The sequence below is a fragment of the Saccopteryx bilineata genome, chromosome 9, assembly GCF_036850765.1.
Source record: "Saccopteryx bilineata isolate mSacBil1 chromosome 9, mSacBil1_pri_phased_curated, whole genome shotgun sequence".
In the NCBI taxonomy this organism is placed as follows: domain Eukaryota; kingdom Metazoa; phylum Chordata; class Mammalia; order Chiroptera; family Emballonuridae; genus Saccopteryx; species Saccopteryx bilineata.
In genome coordinates, this window is record NC_089498.1 from 24,144,903 (window position 1) to 24,161,883 (window position 16,981).

At 46.8% G+C, this 16,981-nt stretch overlaps 1 protein-coding gene across 2 annotated transcripts in view; it reads left to right on the top strand.

Moving 5' to 3' along the window:
* PDPR (pyruvate dehydrogenase phosphatase regulatory subunit) overlaps positions 1-16,981 on the top strand; it is a 35,296-nt gene that overhangs the window by 2,181 nt on the left and 16,134 nt on the right. The window contains exons 2-10 of one of the 2 annotated variants that reach the window (XM_066243880.1): positions 3,866-4,150; positions 5,443-5,576; positions 8,765-8,846; positions 8,944-9,107; positions 10,681-10,802; positions 11,560-11,677; positions 12,405-12,554; positions 14,532-14,724; positions 16,184-16,308. In XM_066243880.1, coding sequence (XP_066099977.1) covers positions 3,924-4,150; positions 5,443-5,576; positions 8,765-8,846; positions 8,944-9,107; positions 10,681-10,802; positions 11,560-11,677; positions 12,405-12,554; positions 14,532-14,724; positions 16,184-16,308 — 1,315 coding nt within the window. In that variant the 5' untranslated portion in view covers positions 3,866-3,923. The remainder of the gene's footprint in view (positions 1-3,865; positions 4,151-5,442; positions 5,577-8,764; positions 8,847-8,943; positions 9,108-10,680; positions 10,803-11,559; positions 11,678-12,404; positions 12,555-14,531; positions 14,725-16,183; positions 16,309-16,981) is intronic. The other variant, XM_066243881.1, reaches the window with a different exon arrangement.

Genomic DNA, 16,981 nt, shown 5'->3' on the forward strand with positions numbered 1-16,981 from the left:
CCCATTCATCTGTTGATGGACACTTAGGTTGCTTGCATATCTTGGCTGTTGTAAATAATGCTGCAATAAACATAGGGGTACATACACCTTTTAAAATTAGTATTTTGGATTTCTTTGAATAAATACCCAGAAGTGGAATTGCTGGGTCATATGATAGTTCTATTTTTAATTTTTTGAGGACCCTCCATACTGTTTTGCATAGTGGCTGCACCATTTACAGTCTCACCAACAGTGCACAAAGGTTCCCTTTTCTCCACATTGTTGCCAACACTTGTTTGCTGATTTATTTATTTATTTACTTATTTTGAGAGAGGCAGAGAGAGAGAAAGAGAAAGGAACAGAATGTCGAGCTGCTCTTCTATGTGCCCTGACCAGGAATTGAACTGGCCACCTTTGCGTTCTGGAATGACATTCCAACCAACTCGGCTATCTGGCCAGAGCTGTTTATTGATTTATTGATGGTGGCTATTCTGGCAGGTGTGAGGTGACAATCTCTTTGTGGTTTTAATTTACATTTCCTTGATGATTAGTGAGATTGTCATAGTATATAATCATTTTAATGTGTTGCTGAATTTGGTTTGCTAATATTTTGTTGGGGTTTTTTGCGTCTGTATTTATCAGGGATATTGGCCTATAATTTTTTCTGTAATGTCTTTGGTGGTTTTGGTATCAGGATAACAAATGGTGACCTTGTTAAATGAGTTCGGAAGCCTTCTCTCCAGTTTTTTGGAATTGTTTTAGAAGGATCAGTATTCTTTGAATGTTTGGCAAAATTATGAGCCATCTAGGCTTTTTGTTAGTTGGGAGTGTTTTTGATAACTGATTTTGATTTTGTTAGTAGTTATCTGTTCAGATTTTCTGTTTCTGATTCAGCCTTGGAAGATTGTGTGTTTCTAGGAATTCATCCATTCTTCCAGGTTGTCCAATTTCTTGTCATATAGTTGTTTGTGGTTTCCCTTCTTGGGTCATACACAGCAGTGAAATATCCTTAACTGCTCCCATCTAAATGCTCCACTCCAGTGGTTTTCAACCTCATTACACTTGAGGACTGGTGAAAATACAAGAATTATTTTGGGGACCCCAAAGGCAGAACTCATCCTGAGCATAAATGAATTTGACTAGGAGCATTGGGTCTGTAATCTTCATGCAACATCAGTGTGGTTAACTCTTTCGTGGACCACTCTGACATTTCTGGCAGATCTGTCCACGGACTGGTTCTTGAAAAACACTGAAAACATTGCCCCGCCCCACATTCTCCCTTACTTCTGCCCCACATTTCCGCTTCTGTCAGAGGAACTGTAATGGAGCAGTCCGTACTCCACATCTCGCTTATCTTCAGTTTGCTCTTGTCTGTATTTCATCCCGTTCTCTTCCCTGAGAACATTCTTCCTGAGGACACTGGGGCTTCTGTGCTGTCAAATCCCGGTGGCCACTTGGCTACCTGGCTCACCTCTCAGCACCCTCTGTAGTTCCCCACTTGGAACACTTCCTCTCTCGGCTGTGTGATACCTCAGCCTGGTTTTCCTCCTACCTAACTAACCGCTCCTTCCTCGTCTCTGTAGCCGCTGTCTTATGTGAACACTGTTCTGCCCCAGCAGTCAGTCCTGTGTCTAGTCTTGTCTTTCTCCTCCCAATCTGTAAACATGCGGAGCCTCGGAGTTCTTGTTCCTCCAAGTGTTAGGGCTTTAAATATTGTACTGATATGTTACTGATCCCAAACCCTTCCTGGTTTCCGACGTGTATCCACCGCTGCTTAGTGTGTCTGTGTGGATGCGGGATGGGTATATTTTACTTAACATCTAAAAGTTGAACATTCGAATGTCCACATACACACACACACTCACTCACACACACACTCACTCAATCCCCTACAGCCTCACAGCCTTGTTCCCTGTTCCTTCCCTCTCCTTCATGCTAGAGTAAGTGGCCTCAGTTGCTTAACTCAGAAACGATACTTCATCCTTAGTTTTCCCTTCATCACATTTTTTTTTAATTTTTAAATTTATTTATTTATTTTTTACAGAGACAGTGAGTCAGAGAGAGGGATAGACAGGGACAGACAGACAGGAACAGAGAGAGATGAGAAGCATCAATCATTAGTTTTTCGTTGCGCGTTGTGACACCTTAGTTGTTCATTGATTGCTTTCTCATATGTGCCTTGACCACGGGCCTTCAGCAAACCAAGGAACCCCTTGCTGGGGCCAATGACCTTGGGTTCAAGCTGGTGGGCTTTTGCTCAAACCAGATGAGCCCGCACTCAAGCTGGGGACCTCGGGGTCTCGAACCTGGGTCTTCCGCATCCCAGTCCGATGCTCTATCCACTGCACCACCACCTGGTCAGGCCCTTCATCACTTTTGTTTTTGTTTTTGTTTTTGTATTTTTCTGAAGCTGGAAACGGGGAAAGACAGTCAGACAGACTCCTGCATGCGCCCGACCAGGATCCACCCGGCAGGCCCACCAGGGGCAACACTCTGCCCACCAGGGGGTGATGCTCTGCCCCTCCGGGGCATCGCTCTGTTGCGACCAGAGCCACTCTAGCGCCTGGGGCAGAGGCCAAGGAGCCATCCCCAGTGCCCGGGCCATCTTTGCTCCAATGGAGCCTCGGCTGCAGGAGGGAAAGAGAGAGACAGAGAGGAAGGAGAGGGGGAGGGGTGGAGAAGCAGATGGGCGCTTCTCCTGTGTGCCCTGGCCGGGAATCGAACCCGGTACTTCTGCACGCCAGGCCGACGCTCTACCACTGAGCCAACCAGACAGGGCCTCCTTCATCACATTTTAACACGCAGTTTGTTGGCAACTGAGTTCTAGCACTTTTACTTCAGGACAATCCAGTCATGTCTCTGACTCCACTGCCATCATCCTTGTCCACCATGATGTCCCCCCCGTACTCCTGTCATAGCTTCCTAACCCACCTCAGCTTTTCCTCTCTTCCCACAATGCAGGCTCCACCATGGAGCCAGAGTGATCTTGGAAGATGTATCCAGTCATTTCGTTTTCTCCTTTAGTATTTTCCTTAGCACCTAGAATACAATCCCACTATGTAGGGCAGTGTGTAATGGTGTCTGCCCGCTTTCCAGCTTTCTCTCAGACCATCTCCCCCTTGCTCCTCATGCTGGGACATGCTGGCCTCCTTTCTGTGCTCGGGCTCACCATGGTTGGTGTCACGTCAGGGCTTTTTTTTTTTTCAGAGTCAGAGAGAGGGATAGATAGGGACAGACAGGAACAGAGAGAGGTGAGAAGCATCAATCATCAGTTTTTCGTTGTGACACCTTGGTTGTTCATTGATTGCTTTCTCATATGTGCCTTGACTGTGGGCCTTCAGCAGACCGAGTAACCCCTTGCTCGAGCCAGCAACCTTGGGTCCAAGCTGGTGAGCTTTGCTCAAACCAGATAAGCCTGCGCTCAAGCTGGCGACCTCGGGATCTCGAACCTGGGTCCTCCGCATCCCAGTCTGACACACTATCCACCTGGTCAGGCACGTTAGGACTTTGACACACTCCTTCCTCTGTCTGGAACACTCATAGCTGGTTCCATTTCGTCCGTCACGTCTTTTCAAATGTCATCTTCTTTCCTGACCGTGGCATTAATAATGCTGCTAGTTACTCCTTGTGACATGTTTTATTTGTCTATTGCTGCCCCCCCCCCCCCCACAGTCATGTCACTGCCTCTCTCTTAGATGTGAGCTGCTAAAGGCAGGGACGCCTTTATTATTGTTCACTGCTGTATCGAACCTAGCACAATGTCTGGGATTAAGTCGGTCCTCACGTATTGGTTGAATGAACCATGATTGTTTTTTGTTGCATTGTTTTTCAGGAATCCTTTGCGCTCAGTCTATTGGAATTAACTGTGTTTGGTTTTTCTGTCTAGTTCGAATGCTGGGGATCTCCTGAGCTGAGTGAAAGCACATCTCCCATTGCTGACAGACATGATGTTCTACCGGTTGCTCTTGGTGGTCCGAAGACAGAGAACCAGCCTAAGATGGCAGAACTGGTGCTTGGCCAGAAGCAGTGCGTCAGCGGCCGAGGCGCATTCTGTCGCTCTGCCTGTGCAGGCGCAGGTGGTCATTTGTGGTGGCGGAATCATGGGCACATCCGTGGCCTATCACCTGTCCAAGATGGGGTGGAAGGACATCATCCTTTTGGAGCAGGGCAGGTAAAGGTCCAAGTGGACATGGATTCCCTCCTTCCCTCTCCTTTGGTGACGTCTCACCACTCACTAATCGGTGTTGCTAAGTAACATGAGAAGAATCACAGCTAGAAATCATCTTGTACTTTGCTTGGTTTGGCAATGGCTAACACACATGTTGTCGGTTTTAGAGAGCTGGCCGATTCCAACAACCATGTCTCTGAGACGTGTATTCATTCATTGCAGCACATCTGCTGTCTTGGCCTCCTTGTAGGCAGGCCGCAGCCTAAATCCTGTGCGCCAAGGACTTCCTCTAGGGGTTGAAATGAAATTGCCTACATTCATGCTCTATTTCTTTTCTTTTCCCATTTAAGTAACTTATTTTGAAAGTTTTAGATTTACAGAACAATTGAGAAGATAGCAGGGTGTTCCCATGTAACTCACTGCAGTTTGACTTGTTATTAACATCTTAATGTTAGTGTTACCATCTCAATAATATGAACCAACATTGACCCATTATTTACTGTAGTTCATAGTTCATTTAAAGATTTTATTTATTGATTTTAGAGAGAGGCGAAAGAAAGGTGGGGTAGGAGTGAGAAGCATCAACTCATAGTAGTTGCTTGTTGTCATAAGTGCCTTGACCAGTCAAGCCTGGGATTTCAAACCAGCAACTTTAGCGTTCCAGGCCCACGCTTTATCTACTGTGCCTGGTCAGGGCACATACAGGAGCAGATTGATGTTTCTGTCTCTCTCTCTCTCTCTCTCTCTCAAATCAATAAAATAAACATTAAAAAACTTTTTTAAAAATTTAATATTTGTTTCTTAAAAGGCAATACATGAGTCAATAGAAAATTGTAATAAAATGTACAGAGAATACTCTGTCCCAACCCGACCTCTAGCCTGTTTCTCTTGGTTTAGGCAATGCGAGGGAATGGTCTGGTTGTATTGATTCAGATCCTCTCTCTGTATATAAACAGACACGTATTTGTCAGGAAGCACTGGTGTGTATGGTGTTCGTTTATTTGTTCCCTGTTTTATACAAGGGGTAGCATTCCTTGAATACTGTTCCTCACCTTGCTTTTCTCAGTAAGATTGTGCCACATTGTTGCATAAAACCTTTTCATTCCTTTCTGTATGGCTGTGTAGTATCCCATTGCGAGGGTGAACTCCACAATTTGAAATCAGTGTCATGTTAGTGGCCATGCAGGTTGTTTCCACCTTTCAATATGACAAAACAGTGCTATAGTGTGGAACTTGAACTTGCTGCATTCACTGATGTGTGGGTCCACCTAATAGCCTTCGGCTTCATCCTGCAGGCTGGCTGCTGGCTCCACGAGGTTCTGTGCTGGCATTGTAAGCACCGCCAGGCATTTGAGCATCGAGCAGAAGATGGCAGACTATTCAAACAAACTGTACCATCAGTTGGAGCAGGAGACAGGGATCCAAACAGGTAAGTAGTGCTCTGCAGTTTTCTTGTCTGCCTGTCCATCCCCAATTCTTTCACTCAGTGCCATGTCTGATCCCATACGAGCTGGCCAGGTGATTGCTAATTCAGAACAGAGTGGTCGTCCAGGCTCTGCCACTAATCAGAGTATTACCTGGACAGGTTATTTCACTTTTGAGCTGTTTTCAGTTCCCTATTTTCAAAATGAGGGGATTCAGTTAGTATTCCAGATCCTTTTTAGATGCTGTAATTCTTATGAAAGTTTTCCTGGGCTATTTCCTCTGTATTTCACTCACTGAAGCATAGTCAGTGGCAGGACTGGTTCCTACATGGGGGGAAGGGGAGTAAGGCGGAGCTTAATTTTAGGTGCTTGGTAGTTGAATCATAGTTTGACTCAGTGAACTTCACCAATTGCTATTAAGGATATTTTTTATTTTAAAGCATGACCACATTCTTCTTACCTGTGCAGTTAGGGGAAAGGCCACAGGGAGTTGTAAGCTACCCTGCACTGGAATACGCTGGACTGTTCTAGGAGGCAGACTCATCTACGCTGTGGTCCCACATGGTCGAAGGTAGAAAGAATGGCTCTGTTTGTTGTAAGGTGACAGATTAGCCCGAAGCCCAGAGTCGAGCCTCTCCCGTGGCCGATGACTCCATTTGGTGAGCGCACTGATTATCATGAAGGAGCGAGGCCCAGTGGTAACATTTCTGGACACTTGCATCTGTCACGGTTGCTCTTTAGAAGACTTTGTATAGTTTAGATCGTGGATAAATCAAGGCTGACCCTGACAAAGGTTGGTAGGTTTTTCTTTTGCCACCTAAAGTGGCTCTGCTACATGATCAGAATGAGCACAGTGCATGGTTTACCTGCACAGCTCATGCAGAAACCATGTGACAGGTGACAGCGTTTCATTAGAAGAAGACAGGTTTGAATTATCTGAAATTTTTACCGCAAAGTAAGCATTTGTAACATTTCCATTTTATATAGTTCATGCTTTCATGAAGTGTAACCTGATTGTAAACTGTAGAGTAAGACCACCTAGTGAGTCAGATTTGTTAGCCATGGATGGAGGTGCAGAAAGGAGGGCCGGGAGAGGAACTAGAGGCCTGGGGGGAAGGGGCCGTGTAACTTGAACACATCACTGGGCCAGGACTGGGGTGAGGCAAGTATGTATCCTAGGGTGACCCTGTACTGTCACAGCGCTGAGTGATGCCTCCTTATACGGTGTGCCTGGGCATCTTGAATCCCCACGGTATCATTGGTCTTGGCCAGGCCTCTTGTTGAGAGCCAGGGCTCTCCAGTGAACAAAGTAAAAGTACTTCCTGCTGCTGCACTGTCTCTGGCATTTATCACTTACTCGGCTACAGGCCGGATGGTCAGGAAACATTTTCTTTGGTTGGATTTAATGATGGCAACAAGGTACCTGAATCAGGTGTTAACCAGGGTTTGAGTTGACATAGGCGATGCCCATTGGGTCAGACACTGGTACGTTGCTGAGCCTTGAATCCCTCAGGTGGTTGGATTCCAGAGGAATCAGGGTCATAGGCTTCTTCTGTAAGGTAAGTTAGCTTAGCTTCCTCTCTTGGTCACCGTCTGGAACCCTTATTGGACCTGATTTCTTGCTGCTTGTGAGGCAGTCAGGGAGTCAGGGAAGTGAGAGTAGCAGATCTCCTCATCCCCCCCCCCCCCCCCCCCCCATAGCTCACCAGCAGTGCAGTGACAGGTGACGCAGGGGCCTTCCTGACGGAGAGAGCTCCTGTCCCGCAGTGGTGCAGGTGTGCCTTGCCATGGTCATTTCAATCAGTGGACTGACATTGAGTTGTTAAATAGAGGTGGAATGATATATGTTCATCTAATTTTAAGGAGAAGATATTATCTGCATATCCTCTGAAACTAGTTCATTTACTTGAGGTTCATGTTAACTCTAATCAGTGTGACCAAATGATCCAAGTCCGCATTCCCCGATGTGGGAGTTAGTGTCCAGAGTGCCTCTATTTGAACGTGAGAGAACTCTGGTCAAGTGAATGAATGTGGTTGTGTAAAAGTTATAATCTTTTCAAAGTGTTCCATTTATTACTTGATCTTATAATAAGGGCCATCCTTTTACAGCTGAAGAAGCCTAGATTCAGGGAGATTGAGCCATATGGTCAAGTCAGTGATAATGCAATTTAAAAAAAACGAACGGGTTAAAAGGAACATTAACAGTGGTACTTTTATGCCTAATCTATCGCAGTAAGTAGAAAATAATTCCAGAACCTTTACTCTCTTGATATGAAATTCAGAGTGTGACTAGCCCACAAATCATGGACAAGTCAGGCAAATATACTTTATTTAAACACCAGGCTCTGACATTTCAGTTCTCTAAACTGAGACATTCTTGTCATGTCAGTGAAGGGTGTATTTATCTGAGGATTTCAATAAATTAAGAAAATAAATTACTCACTGTACTTCCTTTAGAAAGGTAACTGACTCAAGTCTTTCTTCATAAGAAGTAATAGTCTTCACATTGTAGGAGGATTGTCTTTGACCCTAGTGTAGTAATCATTGTGTCAGGTAGGTTGATTACAACCGGCAGAAAATGACCATTTTGGGCAAAGAGCGTTTGTTGGAAGGTTGTTGGGTGCCTGTTGATTTGGCAGGAGGGTGCAGCCCGCGGTAGCCTGGCCTCGGAATGTGGGTCCCACAGCAGGCAGTGCCTCAGCTGGAACAGAGCCATGGGCATGGATGCTCGCACCTGAGACCAGTGACCCTCCTGCGCTTCAACTACTGGCAAGCCCCATATTCCAGGGGTCTGACTGGCTGAGCTTAGGTGTCATGCCCACTGGCTGTACTGGGGAAGGCGGTGGGGCCCCACCCCCTGGGGGCTGATGTCCTGAGTTCCCTTCACCAAGGGTTACAGTCCCACCAAAACTACGGGAGAAAAACCTTTTAAAAAGAGTGAAGAATATGGTGGAATCTGGGTTCTATTCTTCCCCCAAACGGTTTTTAGCAATGGCATCTTTTATTTTTGAGATTGATTTTATGTGCATTAAAATTTCATTTGATCCTCACAAAACTCTGAGCTGAGATTGTTTGGCTGGTGGCAGTCCCGGGACTCATCACAGGTCTCCTCACTTATAATCTCGCGGGCTTGCGTCTTTGCCGTGGTACATTTGTCCTGGTCTGTCTCAGTCTGGGCTGACTTTTCTCGCAGGTTACACGAGGACAGGCTCCATCTTTCTGGCCCAGACGCAGGACCGGCTGGTCTCCCTGAAGCGCATCAACTCAAGACTGAAGTACGTATGAGGCTGGAAGCCAATCCCGGGTTTCCTGTCACACTGACCTCTGCCAGAGGGCCAGTGAATGTCATTGTCCCCTTGTGTTCTGTGGCAGTGTTATAGGCATCCCTTCTGAGATCATCTCCCTCAAGAAAGTGACCGAACTCCACCCTCTCCTCAACGTGCACGACCTGGTGGGGGCCATGCACGTGCCCGAGGATGCGGTGGTGTCCTCTGCCGACGTGGCTCTTGCCCTGGCAAGCGCTGCCTCCCAACAAGGTGAGCCGGTTTGGGGTCAGGAAGGAAGCGGTTGTCTAGGAGAGCGTCTCACATTAGCCAGCTGCACCCCAGCCACTCCTTGTACACTGGGTCTTTGTTTTACTGTACTATCTGTTGATATTTTTCCTCGGGGGCACGCACTGCTTCTGGTACTGATTTAGTCCACATCAGACTTACAGGGCTCCTTTCCCCCACTGAGCCTGGAAGCTTCAAGGTAGAGCACACCGTGGCGTTTATCCCCAGCAGGGATCGCGCCCTGGGTTTGGAATGACTGAGGGGAAGTCACAGCAGTGTCCATGGGGTTGTGACTTTGAATGAACTGATTCACGATGTGGTTAGATTAGATTTCAAATGTCATATTTGAACTTTTTCTCTCTTGCCCCTTCTGTGATTCCTGCAGTTTAATTGTGCACTAAAGGCAGTTACTAAATTTGCCTGCCATTTTTAACCTTGGGAAGGTCTCATTTGTAGTCTCCAGATATGGGTCCTAGCAGTTTTTTGGGGTTTTTTTCTATCCATTGATTCTAGGGAGAGGGGAAGAGAGACAGACAGATAGAAAGACAGATATTTATCGGTTTCTGTATGTACCCTGACTGGGGATCGAACCAATAACGTCTGTGCTTTGGGATGATGCACTAATCACCAAGCTATCCAGTGTAGGCTAGTATTTGTTTTTTGGAGTTAAAGCATTGACCTGGCCTTTTCATTTTCTTTTCTTTTGTATTTTTCCATTGATGTGAAAGAGAGAGAGAGAAACATCAACTCATTGTTCCACTTAGTTGCTCATTTAGTTGTGCATTTATTGATTGCTGCTCTTATGTGCCCTGACCGGGGATGGAACCTGTGACCTCGGTGTGCCAGGATGATGTTCTATTCACCGAACCACCAGCCAGGACGTGGCCTTTTCAATATTCCTTTTTTTTTTTTTTTTTTTTTTTTTTTTTTAGTGGGAGACAGAGAGCATAGAGAGGAACAGACAGGGACAGACACTTGAGGGATGAGAAGCATCAGTTCTTCTTTGCGGCACCTTAGTTCTTCATTGATTGCTTTGTCATATGTGCCTTGACCCAGGAGCTGCAGTCAAGCCAGTGACCTTGGGTTCAAGCCATTTTCCTTGAGGTTCAAGCCAGCGACCCTGTGCTCAAGATGGTGAGCCCGCGCTAAAGCCAGATGAGCCCACATTCAAGCCAGTGACCTTGGGGTTTCAAACCTTGGTCCTCTGCATCCTAGGCTGACAGTCTATATCCATTGTGTCACTTCCTGGTCAGACCTTTTCAGTATTTCTTATGATTGAGAATCTGCAGTGCCTAACCTGTGGTGGCGCGGTGGATAAAGCGTCGACCTGGAACACTGAGATCGTCAGTTCAAAACCCTGGCCTTGCCTGGTCAAGGCACATATAGCAGTTGATGCTTCCTGCTTCTCCCCCTCCACCCCCCCACGCTCTCTCGCCCCTCTCTAAAATAAATAAAACTTTTTAAAAATTAAAAAAAATTAAAAAGAATCTGCTACAGATGCCTTAATTCTGGAACAGCAGAGAACCGGTGCCCCAACCCTGTCTTTACCTTGGAACAGGTGTTCAGATCTATGATCGGACAAGTGTTCTTCATGTGATGGTCAAAAAAGGTCAAGTTACTGGCGTGGAGACAGATAAAGGACAGATTGAATGCCAGTATTTTGTCAACTGTGCTGGTCAGGTAGGTTAGCATCAATAGGGGTCACCGGTTTTCTTATTTACCTTTTATCTCTGGGATTTTGGATATCGAGACTTTAGATTATACAGTGACAAACTAAGCAGATGCCGGGACCACTGTTTCTTGTGTGGGCTGGGAAGCTCAGAGTTCTCGCCCTTTACGTAGAAACCTGCCCTGTTCCTTCCTCCTCCCTGGGGATGGTGCCCTCCTGTCCAGAGGGCCAGCGGGCACTTGGGCTTTGATAGAAATCCTGGGCATTGGGTCTTTCTGTGGTATTTTATTTCATTTTACGACCTAGTAAATAAAGTATTAGGCTGTTTTATTGTGTCAGGAACATGGATTCAATTTTTCAGAACATTAAGCTGCTTCTGCTTTTAAGACAAATTTGTCCTTTCCGTCCACTCTGCAATCTAAAGTGAGCTGGGAATACTTTCTGTCATGTGAAGGTCATTTATGACTGGTACTTGGGGTTTGCAGTTGAGGCCAGGCATTTTTTTTAAAAGATCTCATTGGCTTTTAAAAGGCCCCCTTTTAGCTGATAAATCTTTCTTCCTTTGATCTAGGAGTAAGTTTTATGGTTAAAAAGTCTAGTGTTGCTCCCTACCCAAATTAAACTAAAGCAGGCTGAGTCTTGGCTTCCTACACCTGACGTAGTGGGAGCACTCATAAGCCACTTGAAATTAAACTTTTTGAGTGGCTGAACTTGCTCATTTGTCTTTCTGTTCCTCTTCCACCCACAAATCAATCTGTCCATTTGTAGTGGGCATACGAGCTGGGTCTGTCCAACGAGGAGCCGGTTAGTATCCCGTTACATGCCTGCGAACACTTCTACCTCCTGACTCGCCCCTGGGAGACCCCTCTGCAGAGCAACACACCAAGTGAGGACCTGCACTTTGTTGTTAATCTTGTTTCCTTGCCACTGCCCTGTCCTGGAAAGGAAGCCTTTCCTCCAAGGATAGACTTTGCCCAAAAGAGTCTTTCTAGAGCATGTTACAGAGAGGTAGCCCAGTTCTAACTTTTCTTTAAGAACTCTTTATGAAAGGATGGCCAATGTGGTCATTCCACTTAAGCAATTGTTTGGGTTTTTTTGCAAGCTAATTGTAGCTTCAGACCTACGTCTAAATTGGCAAGATATGGAGTATAACTTGGAGTGTTTTATTTGAATGCCATTCATTGTAGGAACGTCATAGGTAAGCTATAAACTCAGAATCGTCAGTGACTGCGAGTGCTGTAGGAGAGGGCTTGAGTGCACTTGTGAGGTCTGAATCCCTGGAACGGGCCCAGCAGTGCCCCCTTTTTAGGGCTTTATGTGGCACAGTGGCAGTTGTGTAGTTTGGTAGTGAGGACTAGTCAAAGCTTCTAGGTAAGTGATCGGGTAAGGGGTTATCACAGAAACAGTCTCCACTATAACCCCGAGAGAGAGAGGCCTCCCAGATGGCCTGGAAAGGTATTTTAAAGCTACTATGTTCATGGATACTGTTTTGTTAATAAAGCCAATGGCGGGAGTTTTTGCTTTGCCTTTTTCTGTCTATTTAGAAAGCTGCATACCTTTAACCCCTGTTTTTATCTTCTACTCCCCACTCCCTTGTTATTTCTTTTCCTCAGCTGTTGTGGATGCTGATGGCAGAATTTATGTTCGGAACTGGCAGGGTGGCATCTTGTCTGGGGGCTTTGAGAAAACCCCGAAGCCAATTTTCACTGAGGGCAAGAACCAGCTGGAGATCCAGAACCTACAGGAAGACTGGGATCACTTCGGTGTGTGAACCAGATAATGATAATACCGCCTTGTACTTGTACAAGTTGTTACAGCTTTCAAAGCATTTGCAAGAACAGTACCTTATTTGATCTTTTTAACGGCCCCATGTGGAGGTTCCAGAGTGCAGGTGACAGGGTTTGTCTGGTCACAGGACAGTTACTAGGTAGCAGGTTCAGGAAACCAAATCTTGGTTAATGGACTTTTGGCTTATTATTCATCTAAAATCACCGTGGAAATTTTAGGCTATAGGAGGAAACCTTTTCTTAGGATTTCATATAAGATTAAGAAATTTTTAGAAAGCATAATTATTTTGTTAATTTGGTCTTCTACTCAATTAAAACATAATCATAATTTTATTGAATAGTTAATATAGTCACATGGTTCCAAATTTTAAAAATATGATATGGTCTGTAATGAAGTTTCCTTTCCAACCTTAATGGAAATTTTTTTTTTTTTTTTTTTTTTTTTGAGAGAGGGAGAGAGAAGAGTGAGAAGCATCAATTCGTAGTTGTGTCACTTTGTACAGTGAACTTCTCGTTCATGCCTTGACTGGGGCCATGCCAGTGACCTTTGGGCTCAAGCTGGCAAATTTTGGGATTGTGTGAATGATTCCCCTGTTCAGGCCAGCGACCACATGCGGATGAGCCTATGCTCAGGCCAGCGACTTTGGGGTTTCTAACCTGCAACCTTGGTATTCCAAGTCAGTGTTTTATCCACCGCACCACCACCAGTCAGGCATGCATTTAAAAAAAAAAAAAAACTTTTTGTAGAAAATTTCAAACTTTGAGAAGTGGATAGGATGACATAAGGAAAGCCCACGTGCCCACCAAACAGCTTCAGTCCAGGGTCACGTCACTGCCTCCCACTGGGTTACTCCAGATGACGGACTGACTGGATACCAGGCTGAGCATCTGTCTCTGCGGCAGTTCCCACTGAGGGAAGCCTGCCGGCAGTGCCTCTCTGTGTGCCACGTGAGAGCGCCACTGAGCCCCTCAGACCACGTGAGAGCGCCACTGAGCCCCTCAGACCCACGTGAGAGCGCCACTGAGCCCCTCAGACCCACGTGAGAGCGTCAGCTGAGCCCCTCAGACCCACGTGAGAGCGCCACTGAGCCCCTCAGACCCACGTGAGAGCGCCACTGAGCCCCTCAGACCCACGTGAGAGCGTCAGCTGAGCCACTCAGACCCACGTGAGAGCGCCACTGAGCCCCTCAGACCCACGTGAGAGCGCCACTGAGCCCCTCAGACCCACGTGAGAGCGTCAGCTGAGCCCCTCAGACCCACGTGAGAGCCTCAGCTGAGCCCCTCAGACCCACGTGAGAGCATCAGCTGAGCCCCTCAGACCCACGTGAGAGCATCAGCTGAGCCCCTCAGACCACGTGAGAGCGCCACTGAGCCCCTCAGACCACGTGAGAGCGCCACCGAGCCCCTCAGACCCACATGAGAGCGCCACCGAGCCCCTCAGACCCACGTGAGAGCGCCACCGAGCCCCTCAGACCACGTGAGAGCGCCACCGAGCCCCTCAGACCCACGTGAGAGCGCCACTGAGCCCCTCAGACCCACGTGAGAGCGCCACTGAGCCCCTCAGACCACGTGAGAGCGCCACTGAGCCCCTCAGACCACGTGAGAGCATCAGCTGAGCCCCTCAGACCACGTGAGAGTGTTAGCTGAGCTCCTTGAGACCCTTGTCTGCAGCCCTCGCGTGTCGTTCGCTGTTCCGTGGCTCCTTCCTTCCCAGAGAGGAGCTCTGTCTCGGTCTTCGTGCCGAGCACTCCGTAGGTGTTCCATAATACCACCCACGTTTCTGCTTTCTGGTACACGAGTCAGTTGGCTCTTCTCAGATTACCTCTTCCAAGAGATTTCACGAAAGGCAAGGGAATGGAGTAGGGAGGACCAGGCGTGTAAGAAGGATCAGGAGTGGGAGGTTCTGCAGTCCCCGAAGCTGAGGACTCAGTTGGGCCTTGTTTCATTGCTCAGAGCCCCTGCTGAGTTCCCTCCTGCGCAGGATGCCGGAACTGGAGACTCTGGAGATCCTGAAGTTGGTGAATTGCCCTGAGACCTTCACTCCAGACATGAGGTGCATCATGGGCGAGTCCCCTCTGGCCCAGGGCTACTTTGTGCTGGCAGGAATGAACTCTGCCGGCCTCTCGTTTGGTGGAGGAGCTGGAAAGTAAGTCTTTCTCACACTCAGTTTGCTCGGCCTTTTTCTTTCTAGAGTTACTCGTTAAAATGGCATATAATATAAATATAATTTGGTATGTTAGTAGTAAGAAGTAATTACCGCCCTGGCCAGTTGGCTCAGCAGTAGAGCGTTGGCCTGGTGTGTGGGGGACCCGGGTTCGATTCCTGGCCAGGGCACATAGGAGAAGCGCCCATTTGCCCCCCCCCCCCCCCCGTCCTTCCTCTTTGTCTCTCTCTTCCCCTCCCGCAGCCAAGGCTCCATTGGAGCAAAGATGGCCCGAGCGCTGGGGATGGCTCCTTGGCCTCTGCCCCAGGCGCTAGAGTGGCTCTGGTCCCGGCAGAGCGCCCCGGAGGGGCAGAGCATCGCCCCCTGGTGGGCAGAGCCTCGCCCCTGGTGGGCATGCCGGGTGGATCCCAGTCGGGCGCTTGCGGGAGTCTGTCTGACTGTCTCTCCCCGTTTCCAGCTTCAGAAAAATACAAAAAAAAAAAAGAAGTAATTACCATAGAAGGCTCCTATGATATTCTTGAAATGATGATGTGCAGAATGTTTTTGGAATTCCCAATTTGGAATAAGCTTTGGAGACTAGGATGGAGATTCTTGTGTATTCTTTCACTTGCAACAATTTTGAGTCCTTTGAGGGTGTATTTGAACTTGGAAACATCCAAGTGTGGTGAGATAGATGATCACACTGAGAATTTTAAGTTTTTATTTAAAACCAAGGTAATAAAAATTAGATAAGCCAATCATAAAAGGACAAATGTTGTGTGATTCACTTAAATGAGATCCTTAGAGTAGTCTAATTCATAAAGCCAGACAGTGAAGAGGTGGTTGCCAGGACTGGGGTCAGGTGTGGAGAGGAACTGCTTGGATAGCGAGTTTGCGTTTGAGAAGATGAAGAGTTTAGAGATGGGTGGTGAAGGTTACACACACAATAATGTGCATGTACTTAATGTTACTGAGCTGTACACTTGAAAATGGTTGAGATAGTCAATTTATGTTATGTGTATTTCCACAATTAAAAAATTGTTTTTAGTTAATGAGGCCATTTTTCTTGAGTGAATGATTTGTAGAATGTCTCTGAAAACAGTTTTGGAAGTAGAGTTTCCAAAACCCTTTGGAGCAGAGGAGGTATGGTCAGATAACTGTGTAATCTCCTGAGGAGACTGTTTTACAGAAAGAAAAATAAAAAACATATTGGGTGCATGAATTAGAGTACATTTGTATATATTTTAGTCATTTCTTTCTAGATGTGCTTGTGTCTTAAACACGTTCTAGGGAATATTAGAGCTAAAATCCTCATAGTGCTCTTGTGAGAGCAGCAGACAGTCCATGTTTGTTTCTTCTGGAAAAGTTAAGGAATTCCTCAACCAGTCCTGTTGGTTCTTGATTCCTGGTACAGTGCTGAGAGAATCACATCTGAGGGCCATCCCCCACCCCCGCCCAACAGGTACCTCGCTGAGTGGATGGTGCACGGTTACCCCTCAGAAAACGTCTGGGAGTTGGACCTGAAACGTTTTGGGGCCCTGCAGAGCAGCCGCACCTTTCTGCGCCATCGGGTCATGGAAGTCATGCGTAAGTGAAGCTTTATCCCAGCTGCACCTACTTGCACGCGTCTTATTTGGGGCCTGTTGTCATTCAGAGGGGCAGATTTTCCCTCAGTTCTTTAATAATTGCTTCAACTTGAGCTGATGTTTGACTGTTTTAGGCCCGTGTTGGGGATGTTGTGCCCCATGTGATATTTATGGAACACTTTCTTTTGTATATTATACCCGTTTTTACTTTAGGGGGCAGGACAATAGAATAGGGCGTACAGTGGTAACTCCTGTCAGATTCTGGACAGAAGCTCTCTCCCCAACCCCCATTGATTTGAGGAGTGGGGAGGGAGAGAGAGAGAGAAAGAGAGAAGCATCAACTTGTTCACTCAGTTCTATTTAATTGTGCACTCATTGGTTGCTTCACATATGTGCCTTGACCAGGGATTGAACCTGCGACTCAGCACGCTAGCCCAATGCTCTATCCATGATGAGCATTTGGATGGCCTTTGATACCTATATGGCCTATGGCGGAGAAGTCCTATATGTGGGAGAGATAGGACCTGGCAGCAGTATGTGTAACTGCTAAGCTTATTGATTGATTTATTGATTGTATTTTTCCGAGGTTAGTAGTAGGAAGGCAGTCAGACAGACTCCCACATGTGCCCTACCAGGATCCACTTGGCATACCCACCAGGGAGCGATGCTCTGCC